Source organism: Pseudorca crassidens, chromosome 9 (genome assembly GCF_039906515.1).
Source record: "Pseudorca crassidens isolate mPseCra1 chromosome 9, mPseCra1.hap1, whole genome shotgun sequence".
NCBI lineage: Eukaryota > Metazoa > Chordata > Mammalia > Artiodactyla > Delphinidae > Pseudorca > Pseudorca crassidens.
This window is the reverse complement of record NC_090304.1, coordinates 80395493-80410543: the sequence shown is the minus strand read 5'-3', so window position 1 is coordinate 80410543 and position 15051 is coordinate 80395493. Positions and strand designations below refer to the sequence as shown.

General features: G+C 33.5%; 1 protein-coding gene across 3 annotated transcripts in view; it reads right to left on the bottom strand.

The window, feature by feature from the left end:
• Positions 1-15051, bottom strand: part of DYNC2H1 (dynein cytoplasmic 2 heavy chain 1) — a 379694-nt gene that overhangs the window by 19520 nt on the left and 345123 nt on the right. For all 3 annotated transcript variants that reach the window (XM_067750851.1, XM_067750849.1, XM_067750850.1), the window contains exon 87: positions 12205-12286. In XM_067750851.1, coding sequence (XP_067606952.1) covers positions 12205-12286 — 82 coding nt within the window. The remainder of the gene's footprint in view (positions 1-12204; positions 12287-15051) is intronic.

The window sequence follows — 15051 nt, the reverse complement described above, 5'->3', positions numbered from 1 at the left end:
CTTGCTAATTTCAGTGCTAGAAAATCTCTGCAAGATAATTCTTCTAAGGCTTCTTCTAGAAATTTCATTGAGTTCTGCACTCAACTGGTCTTTACAGAAATTTGTAAATGTAGTCCCCCCACTGATAGTGTCACAACTTGACTATGTAATATGCATATACAGATATAAACTCATCATTTTCCTCTTCTAACCAGGGGGTAGGAGGGATGAGAAATACTATTCTCTGGAGCCTATTTCAGTAATTGGCACTACTGACCATGTAGTTGCTTAATCAGACACCTGGGAGACATTCTTGGTTCCTTCACCTGAACTTCCCACATGCCATCAACTATCAAGTCCAGCCACTTCCAATAAAATCTTTTAAATCTCTCCTTTTCTCTCTATACCCTCTATCATTCCCCTACTTTGGAATGTAAAGTAAAAAAAATGAAAACATAAGAACTTCAAAAAGTGATACCCTGTTGTTTATATAATAAAATGATAATATATCAAGGATTGGAGTAGTATCAACAAATGGTACCCTTGTTCCATCTGGAATTCTGCATCAATGGAAGGTGAAAAAACAGGTAGGTCCAAAATATTACCTTTATTACTGAAAAAGATAGTTTGGAGGATATCACAGGTCTCCAGGCAAATGGACTTGCTAATATCAACACTAAACAAGAATTTGGAAGGCTTAACTTCTAGTTATGACAGTACTAAGCTAAGGAGCCAGCTGCACCAGGTGCAGAGACTGCCTTGAAGGGGCAGAGCAGAATGTGTACACCCAAAAGAAAAGCATAGGAAGGCACAGTATTCAGCCCTGGGTTTCTGACTCAAACTCACAGTCAGATAAACACCTTTATCTGACACCTTTCCTGGAAAGGAAGGAGTCAGGTAGAAGGCAGAGAGTGTCTAGGAGTATGAACCTTAGTAAATATTCCTCCATGCAGAAAAAAACAATAGGAGCAGGAAATAAGAAATCCCCTCTAACATTATATTTAAAATACTTGGAAAATTGCCTGATATACAGCAAGTGCTCAATAAGTATTAGCTATTACTGTTCATTTAATCTAATCCATATTCAAATTTCTAGACATTTAGAATTGTTTCATATAGTGTATCCATTTAAATAAGGCAAAATAAGGTTTGATTGGAAATTATTTAAATAATTTCAATCAAAAAATTTTTGCTTATATTTGATTTTGCAAAATATTTCCCAAATTTGTCCTAGATAACTGAGTCTATCCATCACTTTATTTATACATCAAACAGCTAGGCGATGTGTTAGAGCATGCTTTCTAATTTGATCAATACTGTACTTCCACTCTCTTTTTCACCTCCTTTAAATGATAAGCCATATTAAAATGCTATTTATACTTAACATATATACTTATGGGGCAAACTTCATACTTTTCTATTAAAAGTTTGTTAGAAGTCTATCTTAGTCATTAGTACCTTATTGTGCATGACACATATCCCTTGGATGCAAAGAAATAATTACTGAGATCAGAGCTCATTTGTTTACATTATTTTATTTTATTTTTTCAAGTAGACATTTTTTTGAATTCCAGTATTTTCTTTATTTCCACAAGAGAGACATTTGAAAATATTAACTATATCAACACCTGATCTCTCTTTTCTTTTACTTTAATCTTTTTTTTAATTGAAGTATAGTTGATTTACATATTGTGCTAATTTCAGGTGTACAGTGAAGTAATTCAGTTATACATACATATATACCTATTTCTTTCAGATTCTTTCCCCTTATAGGTTATTACAAAATATTGAGTATAGCTCCCTGTGCTATACAGTAGGTCCTTGTTGGTCATCTATTTTATGCATAGTAGTGTGTATATGTTAACCCCAAACTCCTAATTTATCCCTCTCTCCCTCTTTCCCCTTTGGTAACCATAGGGGTTATGTCTGTTTACATTATTTTAAAAGAACAGCGTTGTCAAGGCTGCTTCTTGACATCTGTACAAATATACTATTTGAGTTGAACGCAAATAATTAAGTGAAAGGCATCTAAATGTGCATCTCTTGCTGTAATACCATTTCCTCTAACTATTCTTGTTTTGCTTATAAATGCATAGCTTTCAATTTAACAGAATAGGAACAGCACAAAATCATTAAAGCAAAAGGAAAAGAATCTGTACTTGGATGTTATTCACACTTGAAACCTCTGATTAAAACATCTGAAACAGAGGGGCAGTTGCAAAAGTAAGAAAATAAAAAAACAAAACAACAATGACAACAAAAACTCAAAAAAAACCCTCACACATATTTCGTTCTGTTTATAGTTTCAAAACCATTTATTAAGGGCAGTATGTATCAGGCCAACCACAATTGCATAAATATATTTCAAATAACTAACTACCATGACCCCAACCTACTTTGAAAAGGCTATTTTAAGATCAATCTGATTCAATTCTTTGAGGTGAGACTCAAAAGGGGTAACAGTAATAGTAGTGACTTTGCTCACTAAAAACAGGATTAAAGCCATTAATTTATTTCATATACAATGTTGAATTCCTTGAATACTTCTTATTTTAACTTGAATTTAACTTGGATTTAACGGTGAATTAAATGTTTCCTTTGCACAGCAAAGGAAACCATCACATAATGAAAAGATAAGCTACGGAATGAGAGAAAATATTTGCAAACAATGTACCAACAAGGGGTTAATATACAAAATATACAAAGAGCTCACACAACACAATATTGAAAAAACAAACTACCCAGTCAAAAAATGGGCAGAAGACTTAAACAGACATTTCTCCAAAGACGACTTTCAGATGGCCAACAGGCACATGAAAAGATACTCAATATCACTAATTTTAGAGAAATGTAAGTCAAAACTATAATGAGGTATCACCTCACACCTGTCAGAATGGGTATCATCAAAAAGTCTACAAATAATAAATGCTGGAGAGGTTGTGGAGAAAAGGGAACCCTCATACTGTTGGTGGGAATGTAAATTGGTGCAGCCACTGTGAAGAATGGGAGATTCCTTAAAAACTAAATATAAAGTTACCATATGATCCAGCAATCTCACTCCTGGGCATATATATGAAAAAGATGAAAACTCTAATTTGAAAAGATACATGCACCCCAATGTTCATCACAGAACTATATAGTCAAGATATGGAAACAACCCAAGTGCCCATCAACAGACAACTGACTTAAGAAGATGTGGTATACATATACTATGGGATATTACTCAGCCATAAAAAGAATGAAATACTGTGATTTGCAGCAAGATGGATGGTCCTAAAGAATATACTAAATGAAATAAGTCAGACAGAAAAGCAAATATTATGATATCACATATATGGAATCTAAAAAATAATACAAATGAATCTGTATACAAAACAAACACTCACAGACACAGAAAACAAACTTATGCCTAAATGAACATCTCTCCAAAGAAGACATACAGATGGCCAAGAGGCACATGAAAGGCTCTAATTAGCATCACTAATTAGAGAAATGCAAATCAAAACTACAATGAGGTATCACCTCACACCAGTTAGAATGGACATCATCAGAAAGTCTACAAATAACAAATGCTGGAGAGCATGTGGAGAAAAGGGAACCCCCTTGCACTGTTGGAGGGAATGTAAATTTATACAGCCACTATGGAGAACTGTATGGAGGTTCCTTAAAAAAGTAGAAATAGAATTACCATATGACCCAGCAATCCCACTACTGGGCATATACCCAGAGAAAATCATAATTCAAAAAGATACATGCACCCCAATGTTCATTGCAGCACTATTTACAATAGCCAGGTCATGGAAGTAACCTAAATGCCCATCGACAGACAAATGGATAAATAAGATGCGGTACATATATACAATGGAATATTACTCAGCCATAAAAAGGAACGAAATTGGGTCATTTGTAGAGACGTGGATGGACCAAGAGCCTGTCATACAGAGTGAAGTAAGTCAGAAAGAGAAAAACAAATATCGTGTATTAACGCATATATGTGGAATCTAGAAAAATGGTACAGGTGAACCGGTTTGCAAGGCAGAAATAGAGACAAAGATGTAGAGAAAAAACGTATGGACACCAAGGAGGGAAAGTGGGGAGGGGGGGCCTGGTGGTGGGATGAACTGGGAGATTGGGATTAACATATATACACTAATATGTATAAAACAGATAACTAATAAGGACATGCTGTATAAAAAATAAATTAAAAAAAAAGAAAACAAACTTATACTTACCAAAGGGGAAGGGGAGTTGGAGATAAAGTAGGCGTATAAGATTAACAGGTACAAACTGCTATACATAAAATAGATAAGCAACAAGGATTTACTCTATAGCACAGCGAACTATATTCACTAACATCCTCTAATGGAAAATAATTTGAAAAAAATATATATATAACTGAATCACTGTGCTGTATACCTGAAACTAACACAAAATTGTAACTCAACTATACTTCAATTTAAAATATTATATTTATTGTTATCAGTCATATATTTGAAATTATTTTCAGTATATTTAATATATAGTTTTCCTCTTTATTTCTTTTTGTTTAATTTTTCTCCTTTTCTGCTAATGGACTGTGTATCTATTTTTATAAGCTTTTAACCATATCTTTTGAATAGTAACTGTGACATTTTCTAATGAATTCTTAGTTATTCAGTACTTCTCCTGAACATGACATGGATTTTATTTTAGCATGTTATTTCTAATCTAATTATTACTGTTTAGAGTTTTAGTTTTAGTTTAAACATAATAAAAAGTTATATTTTACAGTCAATACTTAATTTAAATTACATGCTAAAATTAAATTATTTTGTAATTTTTGGGCTCACTATTATTTTTGGTATATTTTGTTTTCTCTCTGGCTTTTCTTTTTCATATTTTAATACTTCTTTGAGGTTCTGAGAGTGGTAAGCACTTGTGGTGTTTGGGTTTCTGGAAATATCTTTTTATTGCTTTCATTACTGAATGATATTTTAGATGGGAATAAAGTTTGAGGTTAACAATTACTATTCCTCATCAATTTGAATATATTACTCACTTCATTGCCTTTTGGCATCTAGTGAGCTGATGAGTAATCTATTTGATGTTATTTTTTGTTTTTTTGTATTTTTTTTTTGGTTGGAACTTTGACTTTTCTATCTGGTAGCTTTTAAGATTTTTTCACTTTAACCCTGATATTGTATAGTTTCATTATAGTGTAACGAGGTGTGAACTTGAATATACTTTTAATTTTTTTGGTACTTTGCATGTGCATTTCACCTGAGAACTCTTACCATTTTCCAATTCTGGAAAATCCCTGCAACTAATTTTTCAAATTTTGCTTCTCTGCCATTCTGTCTGTTCTATAGTAGAAATCCTTTTACAAGTAGGATAGAATGCCTTAAACTATCCTCTATGTCTGATAATATCTCTCTCATATTTTTAACACTTTACATTTGTGATCAGTTCTGAGTTAATTCCTTAGCACTAACTTCCAATTAATATGTCTTTTTCAATTGTATCTAATGTAGAGTATATTTAATCTATCAATATTTCATTTAAAGATTATATTTTTCATCTCCAAGACTACTGATTGGTTTTCACATCTACCTACATATAACTGTATTATTTCTGCCTGTTTCTATTCTGTGAGTTCTGATAATTTTTTTAGTGAAAGTTATTCTTTCTTACAACTGTTTACGGAAACTAAAATAAATATTTTAACATTTTTTATCAGAGTTTCCCAAAAGTAATAATAAATTAAATGACCAGATGTTGATTAACCTAATGATTTTGCTCATTTTCTATTCTAGGATTAGATTTTTTCCCCATTTATTTGGATTTGGGTTTCTAGGTTCATCTTGAGGGGTATTTTATTTTTCTCCCACATACATCTACCTCTATAGTGACATTTCCAAATCTACATAGCTATAAAATTTACAATGCCAGTTTGGAGGTTCTATTCTGCAGGTGTTGGGGATATTGCAGTTCTAAGCTATTGATCTGGTGGTTAGTGTGGCTCAATATCTAATATTAACTCTATGCCTTTATCTTTCAGCTCCCTTAGGCCAATAACTTTATTCAGTCTCCTTTTATTGGAGAGCTGGAGAGCCTAATCTCAGTCCTGGATTTAAGCAATGACCCTTGTTTCAGTCTCCATTTCACATATAGCACCACTAATTCCTTTCACTCTGCTGGGGCCATACTGTTCATTGCTTCCTACTTCTGGACTTGGAGCTCAAGACCTGTACTTTCAGACTTAGTCACAATTTTACTTTGTCCTGCTTCTGATGCAATGAAATACTGATGTTTGTGGTTTCCTCTTTTTATATTTTTTTTATCATTATATATCTATCCGGAGCAGACAGGATGAATCATTAGCTCCCTGGGCCATCTTCACCTGAAGTTCTCAACTGTTTAAAATCAGAATACATTATACAATATAATATATAAAAGGAGGAAAGAAAAATGGGTAGACAAATATCTAGGGGGATATATTAAGTATATCTCTTAGAATGAAAGAAAAATAAAGTTTGTACTGAATGTGTTAGGTCCATTTAATTATAAAAAGAAATTTTGAGGAAAAAGTGTCCTAAAATATTAAAATTAATCTGCATAATGGTTTCATAGGTCTGTTTGCTTATTAAAAAATTCATAAAGTTGTATTCTTAAGATTTGTGCAACTTACTGTATGATATTATGCTTCACTATAAAACTTTACCAAAAATAAGATACAGAGGTCAACATGAGGAGGCTCTACACATAAGTCAAAGACTAGGGATACTGCACATGAAAAAGAATAATAAATTAATAAATGCAATTTACAGAAGCACATTAAATATAAGAAGTTCACACTGATACTTAAAAACAGAGAAGAAATGTTATTGAACACTGTGGGAAACAGTGTATCAACACCATATTCTGAATATCCCTAGTTTAAATTTTTTTAAAAAAGCATTTATCCTTTATTTTCTATATAAAATTCCATGGTATCTAGGTAACCACATAGACCTAGCTGATTAGGCTTCTTTGAAGAAAATTTCAGCTAATAAATGCAGAAGGAATAACAGATTTAGAAAAATTTGTTTCATCTACAACTACTTCCATTTTATAAGAAACGAGGGACAGAAGAACAAAAGTTACATAATAACACAAGGAAGCCAAGACATGAATATCAACTGTAGATCATTCTATAAGAGAAGTAACCTTGATTCTGTAACGAACAGTGGTATGAAATAATAAGAGGAACCCCATCTAGATGTGAAAAGACATAAGGTACATAATAACCAAACACAGTGTCTGGACCTTGACTCTCATTTGAACAAACTATTGGAAAAGAGTTTTTTTTGAGACAGTGGTAAATATTGTTATGAACTGAGTATTAAATGATGCCAAGGAATTATTGTTAATTTTTATATGTGTGATAATATATTGTGTTTATTTAAGAAAAAAATTTTTTTGAGAAATGGAGGAGTAAAACAAAACAATGTCTGGAATTGCTTCAGCAAAGACAATCAAAGAGAGAAAAAGAAGGAATGTTTCTAAATCTTGGAAACTCTGCATATGGAGATTCATTTTACTATTCTCTCTCCTTCTGTATCTGTTTGCAATTGTTTAATAAGGAAAAATACTACAAAAATTTGGAAAAAACTTGAAGATCAGAGAATATTTAAATTTTCTCTAGGGAATTACCTTCTCTGTCTAGAGCTACTATCCAATACAGTAGCCATGGCCACATGTGCTATTGAGCATTGAGATGTTACTAGTCTGAATTGAGATGTGCCATAAATATGGAATATATGATGGATTTCAAGGACTTTATACAATAAAAAGGAAAGTAAAATATATCACATTCATAATTTTAAAATAGTTATTATATGTTGAAGCAACAATATTTTGTATATATTAGGTTAAATAAAATAATATTAAAATTATTTGTATCTGTTTCTTTTACTTTTTTTAATGTAACTACTAGAAAATATAAAATTACATATGTGGTTTGATATAGGTTGAAGAAGGAGAGCGTTCTAGGGAAAGTAATACAAACAGGTTTCTTGGAAGTTTTTGAAAGCTGGGGAAGGAATAGAACCGTTGATGGAACTTAGTACGTAATACCAGCACACTGACTTTTTTTCAGTAGTGTCAAGTAAAGTCGGAATGTTTCGTAGCAGAAAGACTTTCAAAACAGGAAATTTGAGCCAGTTTTCAGCTTCCTGCTATATTTGCAGAGCATGAGAAGACAGCATTAAATTGGCAAGGCTACCTAAACAGTATAGTCAACTAAAAATTAAAAGTCCTTTAAACTGGTGGAAACATAGTAAGACACTCAAAGCATTTAATGCTACAAGAATATCAAATAGATTTAAAACCTCTGGTTGCTGTAGTTACATAAGTTCTTAAGAAAAATCATTTTTTGTTGAACTGGTTTTACATTGTACTAGTTTGCACATACCAACTCATTTTAGAGATTGACTTTTGGAGAAAATTATATTACTAAGCACTCTTATAGTTCCCCCATGATTTAAAAACAATCTCTACTTTATAATGACTATATAAGCGTATTCACATTAAGTGCTCAGTTTTAAAATGAAAACTATCAGAAATATATGTCTTAAAATGAACTATTTAAGGATTTCTTTTTTTGGTAGACTGTCCACTGCTGGACTGATTAGCTACTTATACTCATTTGGGGAGGATGTGTCTAAAGTTCATAACTCCCAATTCTGATGAACCCATTCTCCTCATGAACCCTCACATGTCTAAATGTCTAATTTCTTCATTGTTTTAACTTCTATTTCCTGGTAAGCTTTACAAGGGAGGGAACTGAAATATGAATAGCATAATAACCACTTGGTATATGGGCAGACTCTAGCCTGGCATGAAGCAGCCGAAATGAACTGGCAAGCATACGCGGCTATATGACTCTACCAGGTCCCAAAGGAGCAGCAGCTTTCAGGTATCCTAGGGAATTGTGCATTATTAACAAGACTAAAATGTTTTTAATAAGCCTGATTTGCCAAGGTAAAAGACTTGTTTTTGCCTTTTGTGTTTGGCAGCATCAGCAGTCAAGGAGGGAGCTGGAAGCTACCCAGATTTGCCAGGGCAAAACTTTCACAGCCTTGGGCAAGATCTAGAACGCAAGCTGAACGGGTGCTTGATTTACACATTTTCCAGTACTAAGTTTCACAACTGCTGTTTAACAAATAATAAATCAATAATGGTAGTGAGGAAAGTTTAGAGGGCCATGTTCAGGATCTAAAAAAATCAATGTACATACATGTTCCCTTAAGCTGGTCTAGGGGGTTGAAATATTGATTGGTGTGGGAACTATAGCCTTGCTTGAACATTTCACTGGTTTAAGTCAGTCTAGGGTGGTAGAGATTGAAATATATTCAAAATAAATTAAATTCTGCAGTGACAGTTAAATTCAAATATAATTCAAATCCAATATTCTCCTATCAAAATAATCCTTTTGCTGAAAAATTTGATTAAGAGGAACATAAATGAATTATTTAACTTGCTGATTTTGCCAAGTGCAAACAGTGAGGGGCTTACAAAAACTTTTTATCTGATAAATATATCTGGAACTGCAGGTAAGAAATTAGGAAATGTGCTTCTATAGCTCATATGAATGAGGGGCCAAAGAGAGGAAAAATTCTGTTGAATTACCTCAAATCTCATGTGTAGGGATGGCTTTTTTTTTTTCTTTCTTTCTTTTTTTTTTCTTTTTGCGGTATGCGGGCCTCTCACTGCTGTGGCCTCTCCCATCGCGGAGCACAGGCTCCGGACGCGCAGGCCCAGCGGCCATGGCCCACGGGCCCAGCCGCTCCGTGGCATGTGGGATCCTCCCAGACCGGGGCACGAACCCGTGTCCCCTGCATCGGCAGGCGGACTCTCAACCACTGCGCCACCAGGGAAGCCCAGGGATGGCTTTTTTAACTTAAAGGTGTAAGATATAATTGTATCAAACTTATAATGTTCCTGAATATATTGACCAATGAATATTTTGGTTTTTAACAATATAGTAGCTTTCATGAATGTCAAATGACAAATGAAAGAATTCTGCTTTACTGGATAAGAGCAGAGAACTTTTATTAAAATACACTTTTGTTTCTAATTAAAAAATAAATATTGCCTATTGAAACCTAATCCAAATTAAGTTAAAAGAAATAATAAAACACACACACACACACATAGGTTTTCAGAGACCCTCATAATAAACATGTCAAGGAAGTTATTATTTATATCCATTGATAAAAGAGACAACAAAGGCTCAGACTGCTTTATTGTTTTTAAAAGTCACATGGCTCTGTTTTGGAGAACTAAGATTAGAATCTTGTTTTAGTTTTTTTTTTTTTTTTTTTTTTTGCGGTACGCAGGCCTCTCACTGCTGTGACCTCTCCCATTGTGGAGCACATGCTCCGGACGCGCAGGCTCAGCGGCCATAGCTCACGGGCCTAGCCGCTCCGTGTCATGTGGGATCTCCCCGGACTGGGGCACGAACCCATGTCCCCTGCATCGGCAGGCGGACTCTCAACCATTGCGCCACCAGGGAAGCCCTAGAATCTTGTTTTATTAACTGCCAGCCTTTTTTTCCCCATCTATAAAACATAACATATATGCTTGGGGTTTTCTGGTTGTAGATAATTTTATTTCTATTTTGTAAGAACAGGAGCGAAATAGTTCTGGAAATATGAACACACCTTGACACAAAATAAAACTCATTTCCCTTGTTTTTTATATCAATTTACCTAAACAATGATACTACCATATTATGTGTGTGCTTCACAGCTGCTAAGAGACCACACAACCAGGTAAACTGCATGATTCCTGGATTATACATCATGTATTCCCTCCCTCTCCTTAACAGCTAGGCAACAGTTTATGTGCACCAATAATAGCTAAGGTAGCTCTTATGGGCTAGAGGCTAAGGTTAAAATAAAATGTAAAGGATGAAAGAGAACCTGCTAATTTCTTCAGCTTCAATGGAGAATTTTATAGCAATCTATAGAGCCAAAAGAGCAACAAAGACCTAGCTTATTGTTAATGATCAAATTTCTGGCACACTATACCATTACAGCTGATGTTAATAATGCCTATTATAGTGCCTCTCCTATTGTTGGCCTTCAACTCAACAATTCAACAAGGTTTTAATGGAGCGCTTATTATGTACGAGGTATTGTTTGAGGTATCTGAGATACAACAAAACTGGAAAAAAAGTGACTACGCTCATGGGACTTACATTCCAGTAGAATAAGACAGACAACAAACAACAAATATAATAAATAAATTATATAGTATGTTAGAAAGCAGTAGTGATATGAAAAGAAAATTGTTGACCTGAGAACTAGAATTATATAAATAGAACTTCTGAAAAGTCAGTTGCCTAAGGTTAACTAAGTTAAAGAACTATGGTTTTACATTTATTTTAATTATATGTAATATACTGAACTAGATACTGGGGATCTGAAGATGGATAAGACAGTCTTTATCTTCAATGTCATTACAGTATCATAAGACAGACCAACACAGATGTATAGAGATAATCGTACTACAACATGCAGCATCTTATATTAGCAGTGGAAAAAAGTTAAGAGGGCAATTCTATGTGTGAGAATGGGAAAGAATGGTAGAGAATGCCAATGACATGCAAGAAGGTTGGAGTTGTTGGGGGAAGCATTTCATTAGTTTTGTTATTAATATTTGAATGGTTATCTATATTATCTATTATTGCAAGAGTAATGCATTTTTAGCAGAAAAGCTACCTAGGAAAATTTATACTGCAAAAGATGGCTTAATTTTTTTTTAACATAGTTGGCTTGATTTTAATAGTGAACTAATATACTTACCAACTGTAAACTCCCTAAGGACAAGATTTGGTCTAAATTTTTCACACCTTTTATACATACTTTATTGTATAGCAAATATTTATTGACTTGAATGTTAGAACAGGTAACCTAACAGAACTTCAAGATTTATATCATTTTTTTACCGAAGTTATATTTTCAAATACTATGTTATATTCCTAAGATTCTTATTTTTGCATTAGAACATGTTGTATCTTGTACAGGTTGTTTCATGTTAAATCTTAACTTATTTTGATTTTTCACACAGGTAATATAATCTATCTCTGCTGACCTTACACTATAGAGATAGGTGACTTTGAGATTGGAGCAAAATCTCTTTATCACAGTTGGTAATTACATAATTTTTGACTCAGATAAACATCTAAAATTATTCTAATACCTTAATTTGCAGCTTTGCTTCTTGCAGTCGACCTTTCCATGAGGCCACAAATTTAAGGCTATCCACAGAGCAGACCACAGCCCTGTGAAAATAAAGCATCAAATGTCAGAAAGAGATAATTTTCAGGAATTAAAATATGAATAGCTATAGAAGATATACACATTCCTATTTATTTAAAATTGAAATATTTATAATGTACAAGTAATCAGATATCTTAGGCGATGCACAATACCTCAGATTTCACACTAAGTTTTTAAAGTTAACTTGTTATGTCAGTCTCCTCTTCAAGGCTGTGTAGGTATCTTGAGGATAGGGTCTTTTATTTTTACATCCTCTGTTTTGACCATCATCCTCAAATGCAGGCACATAATGGGGGTTCAATAAATGTTTACTAGCTGAACTGAAATATGATATTTATAATATGCTCCTGAGGTACTATCAATTGAATATCCCCCAAAGCACTAAAAAGAAACTAAATTTTTTTCAGTATGTTTTTGGAAGTGTCTCTTTCATTGCATCTAACTTCTTAAAAATGATAGACTATATATGATATGATATTCCAAATTTGTTTTTAAAAAGAGTTTGAACTTAACCATCAAATACTGTTTCCCACCAAGAAGCCTAGTCAGCATTGTCTAACAGAATTTTCTACAGAGATAAATATATTTTCATTCAGTCCAAAATGGCAGCCACTACCCAAATGTGGCTATTGAGAACTTTAAATGTGGCTAGTGTATTGAGAAATTACATTTTTAATTTTATTTAACTTGTTTGGGGGGATGCTATTAAAGAATTTTAATAGCAGGTGGTGTTAGCAGTTCTTTTCTTCCTGATACAGACCAGGGTTTTTCCATCTGACTTTATAGTAGGACCACTTGGATTTGTGTGGTGTAAGCAGGATGGAAAGAGGGGAGAAGGTTCAAGGGGGAAATACGCTTTTACATAAATCACATGTGAAGGGAGTTTTGAAGTCATTATTGCTATTGCTTCAGGATGATGGGATTGCTTGTTTCTTTTGATATTAAGTTGTATGAGTTGTTTGTATATTTTGGTTATTAACTCCTTGTCAGCTGCATTATTTGCAAATATTTTCTCCCATTCCTTAGGTTGTATTTTCATTTTGCTGATGGTTTCCTTTGTTGTGCAAAAGCTTTTAAGTTTTCTTAGGTCCAATTTGTTTATTTTTACTTTTATTTCTTTTGCCTTAGGAGACAGATCCAAAAACTATTGCTACGATTTATGTCAAAGAGTGTTCTGCCTATGTTCTCTTCTAGGAGTTTTATGGTTTCATGTCTAACATTTAGAAGTTTAATCCATTTTGGGTTTATTTTGAATATGGTGTGAGGTAATGTTCTAATCTCATTGTTTTACATGTAGATGCCCAGATTTCCCAGTGCCACTTATTGAACAGACTGTCTTTTCTCCACTGTATATTCTTGCCTCCTTTGTTGTGTATTAATTGATCACAGGTGTGGGGGTTTATTTCTGGGCTCTCTAATCTGTTCCATTGATCTATGTGTCTGTTTTTGTGCCAGTAGCATGCTGTTTTGATTACTGTAGGTTTGCAGAATAGTCTGAAGTCTAGAAGGATGATATATCCAGCTTTGTTCTTTTTTATCAAGATTGCTTTGGCAGGGACTTCCCTGGCAGTCCAGTGGTTAAGACTCTGTAGGGGTGCATGGGTTCAATCCTGGTCAGGGAAGTAAGATCCTGCATACCGAGTGGCATGCCCAAAAAAAAAAAAAAAAAGATTTCTTTGGCAATTTGGAGTCTTTTGTGGTTCCATTTCAATTTTAGGATCACTTGTTCTAGTTCCATGAAAAGTGTCATGAGTATTTTGATAGGGACTGCATTAAATTTGTAGATTGTTTTTGGTAGTATATTCATTTCAACAAAATCATAAGAACAACAAGTATCTTTCCATTGTTTGGAATCTTCTTCAGTTTCCTTCATCAATGTTTTATACTTTTCAGATCATAGGTCTTTCACCTCCTTGGTTAACTTTATTCCTAGGTATTCTTTTTGATGTGACTTTAAACATTTTTTTTTTGACTTTTTCTTTTTGATAGCTCATTATTATTGTATAGAAACATAATAGATTTCTGTATATTAATCTTGTATCCTGCAACTTTGCTGAATTCATTTATTAGTTCTAACAGTTTTTGGGTGGAGACTTGAGGGTTTTCTATATATACAGTATCATGTCATCTGCAAATAGTGAAAGTTTTAACTCTTCCCTTCTAATATGGATGCCTTTTATTTCTTTCTTGTCTGATTACTGTGGCTAGGACTTCAAATAATATGTTAAATAGAAGTAGTGAGAGTGGGCATCCTTGTCTTGTTCCTGAATTTAGAAGAAGGCTTTCATTGTTTCACCACTGAGTATGATGCTGGCTATAGGTCTGTCATAAATGACCTTTACTATGTTGAGGTATGTTCTCTCTATATCCACTTTGATGAGAGTTTTTATCACGAACAGATGTTGAATTTTGTCAAATGTTTTTTCTGCATCTATTGAGATGATAATTTGATTTGTGCCTTTTCTTGTGGTAACGTGGTGTATCACATTGATTGATTTGCAAATGTTGAGCCATTCTTGTGACTCTGTAATAAATCCCATTTTATCATGGTGTATGAGCCTTTTTATATATTGTTAGATTTGGTTTGCTAATATTTTGTTAAGGATTTTTACATCCTATATTCATCAATTGGCCTGTAATTTTCTTTCTTGTAGTAGTCTTTGGCTGCTTTTGGTTGTCAGAGAAATGGTGGCCTGGTAGAATGAATTTGGGAATGTTCTATCCTCTTGAATTTGGGGAATAGATTTAGAGGACACGTATTAGTTCT